Source organism: Rattus norvegicus, chromosome 6, assembly GCF_036323735.1.
Source record: "Rattus norvegicus strain BN/NHsdMcwi chromosome 6, GRCr8, whole genome shotgun sequence".
Lineage (NCBI taxonomy): Eukaryota > Metazoa > Chordata > Mammalia > Rodentia > Muridae > Rattus > Rattus norvegicus.
In genome coordinates, this window is record NC_086024.1 from 143475455 (window position 1) to 143490479 (window position 15025).

Genomic DNA, 15025 nt, shown 5'->3' on the forward strand with positions numbered 1-15025 from the left:
GAGCTAACCCAATCACAGAAAGACATACATGGTATGCACTCATTGATAAGTGGCTATTAGCCCAAATGCTTGAATTACCCTAGATCCCTAGAACAAACGAAACTCAAGACGGATGATCAAAATGTGAATGCTTCACTCCTTCTTTAAATGAGGAAAAAGAATACCCTTGGCAGGGAAGGGAGAGGCAAAGATTAAAACAGAGACTGAAGGAACACCCATTCAGAGCCTGCCCCACATGTGGCCCATACATATACAGCCACCCAATTAGACAAGATGGATGAAGCAAAGAAGTGCAGACCGACAGGAGCCGGATGTAGATCGCTCCTGAGAGACACAGCCAGAATACAGCAAATACAGAGGCGAATGCCAGCAGCAAACCACTGAACTGAGAATAGGTCCCCTATTGAAGGAATCAGAGAAAGAACTCGAAGAGCTTGAAGGGGCTCGAGACCCCAAAAGTACAACGATGCCAAGCAACCAGAGCTTCCAGGGACTAAGCCACTACCTAAAGACTATACATGGACTGACCCTGGACTCTGACCCCATAGGTAGCAATGAATATCCTAGTAAGAGCACCAGTGGAAGGGGAAGCCCTGGGTCCTGCTAAGACTGAACCCCCAGTGAACTAGTCTATGGGGGGAGGGCGGCAATGGGGGGAGGGTTGGGAGGGGAACACCCATAAGGAAGGGGAGGGGGGAGGGGGATGTTTGCCCGGAAACCGGGAAAGGGAATAACACTCGAAATGTATATAAGAAATACTCAAGTTAATAAAAAAAAAAAACCCAATGGATTCTTATGGAGCAGATCCACAAACTGAAGGCAGAGGAGGCCTGCAAGGAGCTACTGGCTGACCAGGGTGAAGCTCACAGGTCTAAGACCAGGGAAGCACAAAAACGCGTGAGAGGAGCGCCTCCAGGCCAAGAAGGAGGAGAATATCAAGACTCTGTCCAAGGAGGAAGAGACAAAGAAATAAAGCTTATTTCACGTCTTTGCATAGTGACCTCACTGTAGCCTCACAAGATCAGTCATTAAAATAAAACAAGCCTTAAAATAAAAAAAAAAAAACTGACGCCTTTGAACATTCCATAGAACATCACCTAGCAGTGAGGAGGCTACACTGCTACCACATCCGCACACTGCCATAGTACAATTCTAGCTCCTTAAAGCACAACCAGACTTCTCGCCAACACAAACCATAATAAATTGCAGATAACCTTATAATATTTTTTGCCTAGGGCACTTTCCTTGATACTCCAGGAATTGGGCTGTTACTAGCGTAAAGAGTCTTTTATTTGCATAAAAGGATTTCTGTAATTGGTGAAAGCGCAGCTTTCATTTGCATAAAAGACTCCTCCATTATCGGTACAAACTTAGTCCATTATTTACATGGAGGACTGCCATAATAGGTACAGAATTTGCTTGGATGCTTTCTGACCATATAACCAGGCTGCTTGGTAGCTGGTATTGCAACCTTAGGCCAGTGCCAAGTCTTCTCTGGAGTGGCCTTTCCTTGTCTACTTTTGATCTTCGCCATTAGCAGAACAGAGTGATCTAGTAACAGCTGCAAGTAAGGTTGCTAAGGTTACAGCTACCAAATAGGCCTTTCGGGTTGGGATCTCACGACAGCTGTCACTGCTGGTGCCTTCTTTTCCCTTCCTCACAAAGGCAAGAATGCTGACACAGTATGTGGCAGTAGCAATGAGCAGCAACTGAACTTCCAGAGAACAACTGGGACCAAGGACAAGATGGGATGATGGAAGTCGACAGAAGACACCGAATACCGATGAGCTGAAGGGATAAGGGTTATAGTACTCAAAGCCTTCGTGTAAGAGAGCCGTGACACTATTACCATCTCCTCCTGCTGCTGCTCAAGGCTTCCAAAAAGCCAAGGAATAAAACATCTGCAAAGTTGGGGCTGGAGAGATGGCTCAGTGGTTAAGAGCATTGACTGTTCTCCCAAAGGACCCAGGTTCAGTTCCAGTTCCACCTGTTTGTAACTCCAGTTCCAGGAGATCCAACACCCTCACACACAGATACATGCAGGCAAAATACCAATGAAGATAAAATAAAAATAATTTTAAAGAAAGAAAACATCTGCAACACATGTAGGCTTCTCTGGTTAAAAGCAATAAGCTTTTTGTGTGTGTGCCTGTTTCCTTCAAGCAGGGTGTGATTGTTGCTATCCTGAATCATATCAGCTGTGTTTGTCTGTATGAGATCCCATATGGAGTGGGGAAAAGGCTCACAAGCTTCTCTCCTCCCCAAGGATATAATAAGTAACAGCACTCTCTTGGAGGAGGAGACTCTTCGATGGCGGTGTTGTACTCCAGTAGTGAGACTTGTCTGAATCGTCACCTGGGATGTGGCTGCCTAAGTCACATTGGCTCATGTAAGTAGCTTCTCACCCAGGCTCCTGGAACCTTGCTGAACTCATTGATTTGTCACACTGGACTTGAATGGGAGCATTTGTTCAATCCGTTATTCCTCTTTGTATCTAGGGTGAATAGAAATAGGCTCCCAGGAAAACTCACACAAGGCTTGGCACCCAAATTAGGCCTTCAGAGCCAAACATGAGTCTTGGGGGAATAATTGCATGTCTGCTTCAATAAGCCACACACCCGAGGCTGAGCTGTCTGAAGGTTGAGCGTCCATGGAAGGAATCCCACGGTGGTCATCACCCTCTATGTATGAAGTAATTAATCTGCTTGATGAATGGGACCTGCCATTTGCGTACAGGATGCTCCCCAAATGGATAATGAACTAGGAATTATGTTGCAACCCTGAAAATAGCACACATAGGACAGGATTGTGAGCAGGCCATGCTGTTAGCTGTATGGCCTTTTCTGTGGCCAAAAGAGACATGCAACTGAAGCCTTGCTCTCTGCTCAGAGAGAGCTTACCTCCGTAAGGAAGGAATGGCAACTGGGGAAAGACATGTAGTGTTATCCTTCACATTAACTTTTGACATGGGATGAAAAGTGGGGAAAATAGAGGATGACAGGGTTGGCCATTTCTTAATATTGCTGGAGCGTAGAGGAAAAGAGCATAGATTCTGTGATCTATATAATTTGACACCTTTGGGAAGAACTGGACAGTGCAGAAGGGAGAAAATGAAGAATTATTAAAGATATTTCTTATCTCCAATCTTTAATACAGAAGAAGTAAAAATTCATGATCCAGCATGTAGATAAGGGATTTGATAATGGAAACTGATAACCAGGGGGTGTGCTGCCTCCGAACTGATTGAATTGGAGAAAGACTTTTTTTAAAAATTTTTTTATTAGATATATTTCTTTACTTACATTTCAGATGTTATTCCCTTTCCCGGTTTCCTGTCCATAAGCCCCCATTCCCTCCCCTCCCCATTCCCCATACAGGTATTACCCCCATACATCTCCCTTACCACACCCCCATATTCCCCCGCACTGGGGGTCCAACCTTGGCAGGACCAAGGTCTTCCCCTTCCACTGGTGCCCCAACAAGGCTATTCTCTGCTACATATGCAGTTGGAGCCCGGGGTCAGACCATGTATAGACTTTGAGTAGTGGTTTAGTCCGTGGAAGCTCTGGTTGATTGGCATTGTTGTTCTTATGGGGTCACAAGCTCCTTCAACTCGTTGAATACTTCCTCTAATTCCCCCCAAGGGCATCCTGTGGAAAAGGCTTTTAAATAAGAAATGAAAGAGCTCCCACAGCCTGACTCATGAGGGATATCTCATGCTCACAAGAGTCAGGTGGAAGATCCTGCCCATCCTCTGTAAAAAGCTTCATATAGGATCAGCCTGAGCTCTGTAGATAATTGAGAAATTCAGTAATATTAACACGGGTTTCTCCTAGAGACAAAGGCTCCATCGTCTGAAGTACTACGGGATGGATCAGTCTTGGATGAACTGGCTTGTGCAAGCATTAGGGACACTCGGTAGTACTGTTCATGGTCCTCATGAATATCAGATACCAGAAGACAACAGAGGAAAGACAGGCATTTTTGTGGAAAATGGGCACGAGAGAGAGAGCATATTTCAGATTCAGTGCACTGGACTGGGTGGGTCTGTCTTCACATGAGGGCTGAGAGAAGTTAATTTGGGAGGAACGCAAGACTGGTGAGTTTTGTGGCTTTGTTGGGTTCTATGGTGGGGTCTACTCCTTATGCACTAGGAGAGGCACTAGTGGATCTGTATGATTTTTAGACTGTCTTGTAAAGAGGGTTTTTAGGCTGCTGAAGCACCCAGGAAGGAGTAAGAAATTGAAAAGCAAGTGCTGGTTCACTTTCTTTTAAAGACATGGTCTCATATATCCAGGCCAGCAGAAAACTATGTAGCTGAGACTGACCTGCTTCTAATTCTCCTGCTGTTATTATAGGCATGTCCCATCACTTCCAATTTGATATGGGGCAAAAGTATCCAGTATCAAAGTATCCAGGGCTTCATTCACTCTAGGCAAACACTTCAACTGATCTACATTTCTAGCACTCTGACAGGTCTCTTATAAGTAAATAATGCAAAATTTGTGTCAAGGCAGAGTTCTCATGGGGGATAATGATTTTAAAAAAAGACAAATTTCAGTGCTTGTGAGCCTTGAAAATGCTCTAACTCTGGACAGTTCACTGATGGCATAAATGACAGCACAGTGCAGGTGAAAAAGACTAAGTTGTCCCAATGACAGAAAAGTATTCTTCTCACATGGGCCATGCCGTGTGCGTTTCTTGCAAGGAAGAATACTGATGATGAAGATTGCTCACCCAGTCCCTTTCAGAAGCCAGTGCAGCACCAGCCTGAAGACAGTCAGACTCAGGGTGGTGGGAAAAGCAAGCAGGAGCTTAGGTTGTCAAGGTTGGTGGCAAACGCCTTTACTTGCCAAGCCACCTTGCAGACTCCTAGTGATCTTAGTCGGGACAAAATCAGGCATCAGAATTTTCATAGGCAGTTCATACGTTCTCAGCAGTGATGACTAAATGTTTTCCTGAGGCTGTCTTATTCTTAAGAGTTACACCATGGCTGAAACTATGCCTCAGTTTTGCAGCAGTCTCCACGAGAGACCAGGAAGAACTCGAGCGGATGCAGGCTCATCTTTCCTTATCATTTTGTCCCTAGAAAGGTCAAGAATATAAGGGAAATTACAACCAGAAGAGGGAAGGATAGGACTTATTTTTGTGGCCACATTAGAGCCTCACCATTCAGGTCTTTCTCTGCTCCCAGTTCCACTTACCTGAGAAGTAGGCAGCCAATCCTGGAGACTCAGCCTTTCTCACCTCTGTCCCTTTTCCAAAGACTTCCCACAGACCAGCCCTTCCATCTCAAGGGAGTCCCAGAGCTTGGTTTGTCTCTTGGGTCAGCAAGAGTGTTGCACAGTGTTGAACCCAGCTAACAGGCCCACCTGAAGCTTTTGGCTTTGCTTTTGCTTTAATTCTTACTGTGAGAGTATGTTATCCATATCTGTGCTTTCTGAGATCTAATTCACTCTTAGAAACGGTATAGCATGAAGCCACCCAAAGGAAAGAAATATTTCTCCAATCACTTCCTCATTAGCTGCAAGCCACGAGCCTTTCACAGAATCCGTAACTCATTGATAGCTGGGTCCTGTGCAATTCTGGTTCTCACAGAGGGTAGGAAACCTTCACAGCTACCCACACGGCAAGGTTTTGTCCGGAATGACTTGAAGAACTCGCTTTGGTCAGGACTCTGTTGGTTCTGATTTACAAGTTTACACAATCATGATGAAATTGTAAAATTTTGCATACTTCTCTTTCTTTGTTTAAATAAGAAAAAATTTAAAAGCTCCCTGTATGTAGCTGAGGCTCAGTTGAAACTAGCCACATTCCTGCCTCGGCTTCCTAAGTACTGGGACTACAGTCGTACGTTACCACGCATGCTTTTGTATGACAAGTTTTGCATGATAGAAATATATTTCTGGGTGAGTTTTTCAAGGAACTGTTAGCATTGGTGTCCTTTGGAGAGAACTGCTATGAGTCCCGGAACCAGATTGCCTTACTCACTTTGAATGAGTCTTGTAATTGTCTAACCTATGCAATTCAGAACAAATATCCAGGCTTTGCCCTTCACATTTGGTCCATTGTTAAAGGTATTGCCATCATCAAAGGTATTATTTTAGTCGATTTTAACTATTTCAGTCTGTTTTATAATTATTTGCTATGAGGTCCAATTTTAACTCTGCCCTTTCTCAGTAGCCACACTGAAGGGTTTTAAGGACAGAGGTGACTTCACACATTCTTTCAGAAGACAGGTCTACAGTCTGAAGTGTGCTGGGCCTTGAGTTGTGGCTATAGGCGAGAGAATGACCGAGTGCCTGACTTCTAGAATCTAGTGGGGGAGGGGAGAGGGGAGAGGGGAGAGGGGAGAGGGGAGAGGGGAGAGGGGAGAGGGGAGAGGGGAGAGGGGAGAGGGCAAATGTCTCACAGGTAGTAGAAGAGTGTAAGTTAGGTGCAAAGCATTGCTTACCATAGAAGTGGTGTCTTGAGATGAGTCTTGCAGTGGGTTATGCAGGAGAGGCACCTTCCTAGAGGAAAAGGCTGCATGAGCAGGGTGTGTGTGTGTGTATGCTGCCATGCACCTGGCATGTTCCCAGTTCTTCACGGATATAGAGATACGGGCCTTGTAAGTGTAACAGTAGGGGACTTCTAGCAGGTACACAACCTGAGATGTTCTAGGTCCCCAGAACTCCCTTTGATCAATTGCTACCTGATACTTGAGAAGGGTCTGACACCTCCATCCCAAAAGGAAACAAAAAAGTCTCCTGGTCTGTCACCTCTAGAAGTAAGTCTGGTTAAGAAGCCTTCTGTTTGGACACATAGGCGAGGTCAGACATACATGGCTGCTGATCCAGTGTCCTGGGTCCATGTGAGATCTGTCTCTTTAGGTGTATGAGTGTGTGGTGGTCACCTGTTGTTGTAAAAATATAAAAATAAAAAAGGTATGGTTGTCTTTTATCCCGCTTGGTCCGCACTGCAGTACCCCAAGATATCTGCTAGATATCTTGGCGGAAACACATCCTAACTCTGTGGCGGCCCATTGTCTCCTGCTCCTGCACACTTTCCTACATTCAAACTGTCACATAAAAGAACACACAACACAATAATCTTAGATTCAATTGATAAGATATAATTGCCCACTTAAACATACAAAGCCCAGTACCATCCATCCCTTAGGAACATTAATAACAACCTGTAAATACACAGAGCAGAATCTTAACATCACTTGCCATAGTTTCTTATCCTCTCCTCTCTCCTGCCTCTTCCTTCAAACTTCTCTCCTGCCCATACTTCCTTCTCCTCCAATGACAGGCCTCCTTCTATCCTGTACCTGCCCCTCACCAGTACTTTGCAAATTCAATGGGGAGAAGGCTCTGGTGAAGTCACCTGATTCCTGAGTATGTAACTAGGCAGCTGTCCTTGGGGCAGTGGAATTAGCATCAAAATACAGATAACTTCAGGGCAAACCACAACAACCTCCCTCTCCCCCTCCCTCCTCCATTTCCCTCCCACCCGTGTGTGTGTGTGTGTGTGTGTGTGTGTGTGTGTGTGTGTGTGTGTGTGTGTGTGTGTGTGTTTCTATGTGTTTCTCTCAGTTCTATTTCCCTGTATTGGACAATGGCTTTCTCTGGTGAATTCCCTGGCTTAAGACCTATGTCCCTTCCTGTCTGGGACCTGAATCCTTTTGTCTATGCCTGGTTGCCTAGAGGTTGCCCATCCCACTCCAAGAGCATAGGTGAAAAACTCAAAACCCATTGTCTTAGTCAGGGTTTCTACTCCTGCACAAACATCATGACCAAGAAGCAAGTTGGAGAGAAAGGGTTTATTCAGCTCACTTCCACATTGCTGTTCATCACCAAAGGAAGTCAGGACTGGAACTCAAGCAAGTCAGGAAGCAGGAGCTGATGCAGAGGCCATGGAGGGATGTTAGTTACTGGCTTGCTTCCCCTGGCTTGCTCACCCTGCTTTCTTATAGAACCCAGGACCACCAGCCCAGGGACGGCACCACCCACAATGGGCTGGGTCCTCTCCACTTGATCACTAGTTGAGAAAATGCCTTACAGCTGGGTCTCATGAAGGCGTTCCACAACCGAGGCTCCTTTCTCTGTGATAACTTGTGTAAAATTGACACCCCAAACCAGCCAGTACACCCATCATTCTCCCAAAAAAAAGTAGAAAAACTGCCCTTGGGTCAGACAGGTGATTGCTGCATGCAACCTGGACAGAACATATTTTCCCTTCTGTTCAACGCTGACCACAGAAACAGTCTTCATTCACTATGTCCTTTTAAAAAGGATTAAAGACTGCTGGTAAAAAGGTTGTGTCTTAGCCCCGGATATTAGAAAAAGTTATAAAAGTTAAGGGTATAAGTAGGTCCCAGTTGCTGGAGATAGCTCAAAAGATATTTAACAGAGAACCGATTGGAACAAGACCTATTGCATAAACTGAAAGCCACCATCACAGTTTCCGATAATGAGATATAGTTAGAACAGACATACAGCAAAGTTTTGGTCAGAGCAATATCTCCTAGCTGAAAGTTCTGTCCTTAGCCCAACTGACTCCACAATGGAAGTGCCATTCAGGCTGTAAAACAGCATGGAGACAGCATTACCTGCCAAAACTAAAGTACAGGCCTAATCCATCCACATCCATAGTGCTAGGAAAGTCTCCAAACCTACTACCCTTGCCTTTTGGCTTCTGCAGTTCTGTTTCTGACTCACTGCTCTTGCTAACTGAAGTGTGTCAACTCAGGACATGGTTTCTGTGCTTAAAAGATCACTCTGAGAAAGACTTGGGGCTACACAGGGATCCTGAACACCCCTGGCTGGCTAATAGAGGCTTTCTGTGTAATAGAATGTATAGAAATTAATGGAATAATAAATACATTGGCTTAAGTCCATGTCTGAGCCGTCTTCTTTGTTGACTATCCCATAACATTAGAGAATGAGAAGACATGGGTGACCTATTTTATTTTATTTAGAAAGGATTTCCTTTATCCCAGGCAGGCCTTGAACTGTGTAACCAACGATGAACTCACTTTCTGTTTCTCTTGGTTCCACCCTGGAGTGTTGAGACTGCAGGTGAGCTCCATCTGTTTATGTGGTGCTAATCGTTGAGCCCAGGGCATTGCCGGAAGACATTCTGCCAACTGAACTATATCACCAGCTCAGTTCTCATTGGGTTGTTTGCAGGTTTTTTTGTTTTGTTTTCGTTATTTTTTTTTTTTTAAATACATGGCAAACCAGGGAAGCACATGAGTTACTGGCCTGTCTAGGTGCCTAGCTCTGAGTTTTCAGAACTCACTGCTAAAGTCACTGTCCGTTTCTTAACAGGAAGGAAGCATACCAGTCAAGAATGGAAAAGTGAGTGAAGAAGGGGAACAAGACAGGGGAAACTGATTTCTTTTGGACTTGAGTCAAACCACAATGAGAATGGCAGGAAGCCCAGAACAGTGCATAGCAAGTCCAGGTGGGAGTCCAGCTTGAGGCTGGTTGTTCACACTTTGACTGCAGATGAAACAGTGAGAGTGGTGAGGTAGGGTGTCCAAATTCAAGGGACTGTAGGGAAACAAGGGACTGGATAGGGAGGTGGTCAGAGATTAAGAGGTTCCTGTATGAAGAAGCAGGTAAGAGCTACGAATGGTAGCTTGCTGTGGGTGGGTTGACCCTGCCTCTGTGGCTCTAACTACTTCAAATTTCCTAACTGACCTGTAGCCTCTCTCCACTATCATCTTATACTGTTAAGACCATACTTTTGCTTTATCAAGATAAATACAAGTTTATGGCCGCCTTTTCTTTTGTACTCAACAGGCATCTTGTCCTATGTTGGATAGGCTGGCTTCCCCTGGGGTGAAATCTTTAAATTCAATCCAGGCAACAGAACTCAGTCTAGACCTTTTGAGCATTAAGTACAGAAAACGTTTCTGAAGGGACTTTCCATGAACTGGCAACAGTGACTTCATTTGGAGAAAAACTGACAGGGAATAGGGAATGGCTGAGGGAGAGTTAGCAGGGAGGTGGAAGGAAGCCAGAAGCTGGGGAGAGAAATGTAGGTTGGAGGGCTGGCTTTGGTTTCCATGTGCAGGAAACCACAGACAGGAAAGGTCATGAGTGGACTCAGGCATAGGACCAGTCTGTTTCCTAGCCATGGAGAGCTTCCCAGTTCCAGCAATGGGGCTAAGCACCATCCACTGTTGAATTCCCGGGAAGGACAGGCTAGGGCTGCCATCTTCCTCAGATGGCTCCCCACATCCCCCACCTCCCAGTCTTCATCTGTTTTATGCTATAAGAAGGCTCCAGAGATGGGTGACTTGTAAACAACACACACTTATTTTTTTTCTCATTTCTGAAGTTGGGAACTCTAAGTTCAAGACACCTTGGGTGCCTTCAGCGATGAAGGCCCAGCCTCTTCCTTGGGGTGCCTTGACATCACACTCCTTCTTCCTCTGCCTCCTCTGCCACCACGCCCAAGGCTCTTCCTCCTCTCCACTGGTCCTTCCCTTTCCACTCAGCCTCTTTAGCTTCTCTCCTTTCCCCTCCTCCTGTCTCCCCGTTTTCTCCTCAGGGTCCCCTTCTCTCTCTCCTAGTACCACCTCCTTCCTTCTTCCCTTCGGTCTTTTCCTAGCCTCCTCTTCTTGGTCTCCCTCCTCCGCCTGCTGCGCGATCTCTCACCGAGCAGCAAGAAACACAGTAGCAACCGCCGCGTTACCACAGAAGGTCTGTGTGTGTGGGCGGGGCGGGGAAAGGATGGCGCGAAGCGGGAAACATGGCCAGCAGCCGTGCGCGTGCGCATCCTGTGGGCGCGCCAGAGAGACTCCCGGGGGAGGTTCCGAGTCAGGCCCAGGAGGCGGTGATTGGGCGCTAGGGGGCGGAGCCTGGCCAAAGAGTTGCCGGATATGGGCGTGGCCTGGACAGCGTCAGATCTCGTGAGAGCGGCGACTGGTGACGGGCTGGAGGGCGGGTGGGTCCGGGATGTGCGCGGGTGTGTTTGAATCTAGTCCGAGCGCGGGAAACCATGGGTCGGTGGTGAGGTGAGCGCTGCGCGGTGAGTTGAGTGAGAAGTAAGTAGGACCCGGTGTCGGGCGACCGCGGCCGAGCGACGGATACTGTCGCAGGTCTCTTGTCCGCGGCCGCCATCGGTCTCGGGCGCTTGTGGAGTGGGAGGTGCTGCGGGAGGGCAGAGCCGGACCCCGGCTGACTAGGAAGGATCCTAGACCAAGACGCGGGGCTCGCCACGGAGGATCTCAGCTTTGAACCCGGGTTCACTAGGTAGAACCGCAGACTAGGACGACCCCGGAAGAGGGCCCGAATTTGACTGGAGAGGACTCCAAACGAGACCTGGGTACACAGGGGAGGCTCTCAGACAAGGACCTGATGCAGACTAGGTAGGACCCCCAGACAAGGAGCCAGGGTGAGTAGGTAGGACCAAAAGACTTGCACCCGGGTTGACTCGGGAGAACCCCAGCCCTGAATTTGAAACTGACATCCGAAGAACCCCAGACCTAACTAGAGAATGACACGGAAGAACCTGGCACCGGTCTGGGATGCTGACTAGGGAGGACATGAGTGTTGACACTTAACTGGGCCTGACGTTGATTTATACTTGGACCGACATACGGAGGAACCAGAACCTACACTTAGGATTGCTCTAGGGAGGATCGTAGTTATGAACTAACGAAAGAGACAAATCAAGAAATGGAATAACAATTTGTAAGTCTAGCACATGTAGACATTATATGGCATTCTAAGTCGCCAAAGGCATGCACTTAAATAAACAAGTGACCATAATCAGAGAAGTGTTGATACTAGTCACCCTCCTTTCCTCTCCATTTTATTCACAACAAAAAAAAGTGATGGTTCACAATTCAGCCATTTGAATTGAGGAACGAAGTGGCTGTATTTGAGATTTACTAATGTGAGGAGTTGTCAATTTGAGGTTATTTTCTATTTTATTCAGTTTAGAATAGGAATGTTTATTGTGATTCACGATCTCCATAATTAATGCCAATAATTTCGCATATTGCTGTATTTTTAAAGGTGTAGGGGCTTTTCAAATTATTCTTAAAACGAGAAGTCCTGTTGCAAATATGGTCCATCATTTGCTGTAACTGTATTGTTAGGCTTATGTTTTGAGTATGTCATTGTAGCACCTGGTGTAAAGGTAAAAGGGGTTTCCTGGGAGATCACATGTAAGAAGGAGAACAAGGTCCTTTGAGCTCTCATTAACCTGTAAGTGTGCAGAGGAGGTTGCTGAAGTGAGGCACAGATGTTCTGTCTAACAAGCTCCCAGGTGACCTAAGGGCTGTTGTGGTTTTCCTTCCAAGTCTCTCACTTGAAAAACAAGAGAGGATTGTTGGGTGAGATCTTCTTGGAAGAATGGGACTTTTAGATGTGGAGTCTGCAGAATTCAGCTGTGGAGATCAACTTGAACCTATGGCATAAATCAGGTCTTCCCCAAGCCAGCATCTAAAGACTGAAAGGAAGTGAAAGTAAGATTCCCAAGGGAGTTTTTAATTTCTTGTTCCTTTCATTGTAGTTTCATTGACAAGTGGTGATAATGTAGATATTTTGTTTATAACATCAGTAGATCTTTTTTCAGATTATTGCAATTTTGTGTCAGAATGTTGTTATAAACTATCTTCTGTAGTGCTATAAAATTTCTTAAATGTTTATATTAAATTAAAACTTACGGGAAATTTTGCACATTTATGTTTTGGTCAGATTGTGTCCTAACAGGGTTGTAAGGCAAGCTCCCTTAGAACAGTCACATCCACCATGGAAAAACGGGAGGCGTTCATCCAAGCAGTATCTAAGGAGCTGGTGGAAGAGTTTCTGCAGTTTCTTCAACTTGATGTAAGTTTAGTGTTTTATTGTAGTAGTTTTGACTCTGGATATAAGTAATATTCTAAAATCATATCACAGAGTGAAATATAGTTCTCTCAGTGAGTCCTTAGGGGTGAATGTTTATTTTTATAAAGATAGGTAAATTCTTTAGAATTAAATGGACCCACTTTGGGGCTGTGTTAAAAAGTAGAAGATAAACATAAGTTATCCAAAGAGCCCATGGAGTTGAAGGGACTCCTCGGGCTTGGAGAAGGATGGCTGTGTTTTAACCTGAAGAGTTTTGGCAGGGCCAGAGTGCAGTGATGGGTGCTATAGAAAGAGGATGGAAGCTGAGTTACTTTTCTCTTGCAGTGATAAAACACCGTGAACAAAAGCAATTTACAAAAAGCCTTATTCTTGGCTTATGGTTCCAGAGGACTGAGCCCAGACAGGGAGGTATGCCTGATGGGAGCAGGAGGCTGAGAGCTCACATTCTCAATATGTGCATAACAAACATCAAGGCCTTAGCACTTAAACCTCCCCAAATAGAGCCACCCACTGGGAACCAACCATTCAAATACCAGAGTCTGGAGAGGGCATTTCACATTCAAATGATTGCAGACCTTTTAGGAAGTTCAGAGTTTGCCCAGTGGGCAGAGAGTGGCCAGCATGGTGACTGAGGAGCAGGAGTGGAGAGAGAATTAGAACAGAAGACAATGAGAGGCCGGGAGAAAGAATTGCCTCTGGGAATGCCCATCTGCCTGCCTGTGCAGAGCAGGTTGAGGGACCAGGCCAGGGAGGTAGACCGTGCAGCCCTGCTTACCACTGACACTGGGTTTAGGTGGAAGTTGGAAGCCTTCAACTGCATGGGTAGTGGTGCAGTTTGTTTGGATATAATAGTGAGGGAACAGCCTAGGTATGGGGAAAAGATGACTGTCATAACGGTATATCCAGGATGGTGGTCACGAGACAGACCTACAGCGTATTTGAAAGTCAGAGAAGTCTAGGCAAGAGATAGAAAGGTGCCATTCGCTATCAGTGGGGGCTTCTGTTATGGGAGTGCTTGATACAGGAACTCAAGTGGGGCTCTGTACTAGTGTTGTGATGTTGACCCTTTGTGCAGGAGGCCTGAGCCAACATGCCCAACCTGTTTTGATTAAGATCAAGCAATGAAAATCAAAAGGCCAACATTAGGGAAGGGTCTAATTGTGAGTTATTGCTGGTAACATTTATGAAACTACTTTTCTTCGTTAAGACAAATGATCTTGTCTCAGATCATACCATAGTAGTGTCTATAGGAGTCTATATAAAACTGTGTAACTGTCTGCGTTAATGGAAGTGTGTCTGTCTGGTGGTTTGTGTTAGAAATGTAATTCATCTGCATTTAATGCCCAAAGGCAGTTGTTGTGAGTCACATGCCACAGTGTAACTAAAACTAAAATGATGTGAGCTGGTAGTCAAGTAAGTTAATAATATTAAAAGGCAAGCAGAGAGCTGGGGAGACGAGTGAGTTTATAAAGTGCTTGCCACCCTAGTATGAGAATCACCTTTGTGAAAGGCCAGGTCCCGTTGGCATGCATGCCTATAATCCCAGCACTAGGAGGTGGAGACGGGAGGATTTCTAGAGCTTGATAGACAGTAGTCTCTCCAGTCAGTATGCTTTAAGTTTAATGAGAGATCCTGACATCCAGCATCAAGTCTGGTCTTCATACAAGTGCACAGCTGTACACACACAGATGGGAAGACAAATGCAGTAACTCAAGGACACGGTAGCGGCCTATTGATGCATCTTTCTGAAGTCCTCTCATCCTAGCAGCCTGTTGATGTTGAGTCTCCGTGGTACTGCTTGGCAACTAGCAGATATCTTGGTGAAATATTTATTAATCCCTTTTAGTCTAGCATTAGCGAGCTTTGTTTACATTTAATAACAATGTAACCAGTCACCATGAAGCTTGTAAAACAATATACATTTATGTGTGTATTAGAACTGTACATTGCTTAGTTTCATCAAATTGAATGTTATGAAATGCCATTTTCTGTAATGGCAGTTTTAGTTCTTTAACCTGATAGGAGCCAAGGAAAAGATGCTTATCAGCTTGAGGCCTGTTAGGTGAGTCTTTGCACCTTAGTGAATCACTGAGTTCTGACATGTGCATTGCTAACAACCACCACCTTGGAGCATTGGTGATAAAAACCAGAATGGTGGGGGTGTTGGTATA

At 45.5% G+C, this 15025-nt stretch overlaps 1 protein-coding gene across 18 annotated transcripts in view; it reads left to right on the plus strand.

Moving 5' to 3' along the window:
• Positions 1-9196: 9196 nt before the first annotated feature.
• Positions 9197-15025, plus strand: part of Ncapg2 (non-SMC condensin II complex, subunit G2) — a 77200-nt gene continuing 71371 nt past the window's right edge. For 2 of the 18 annotated variants that reach the window (XM_039078080.2, XM_343124.10), the window contains exons 1-2: positions 10900-11028; positions 12705-12836. In XM_039078080.2, coding sequence (XP_038934008.1) covers positions 12759-12836 — 78 coding nt within the window. In that variant the 5' untranslated portion in view covers positions 10900-11028; positions 12705-12758. Of the gene's footprint in view, positions 9611-9736; positions 10701-10894; positions 11045-12307; positions 12473-12704; positions 12837-15025 lie in introns of those variants that run through there. The other 16 variants (XM_039078085.2, XM_039078084.2, XM_063262160.1 and 13 more) reach the window with 16 other exon arrangements.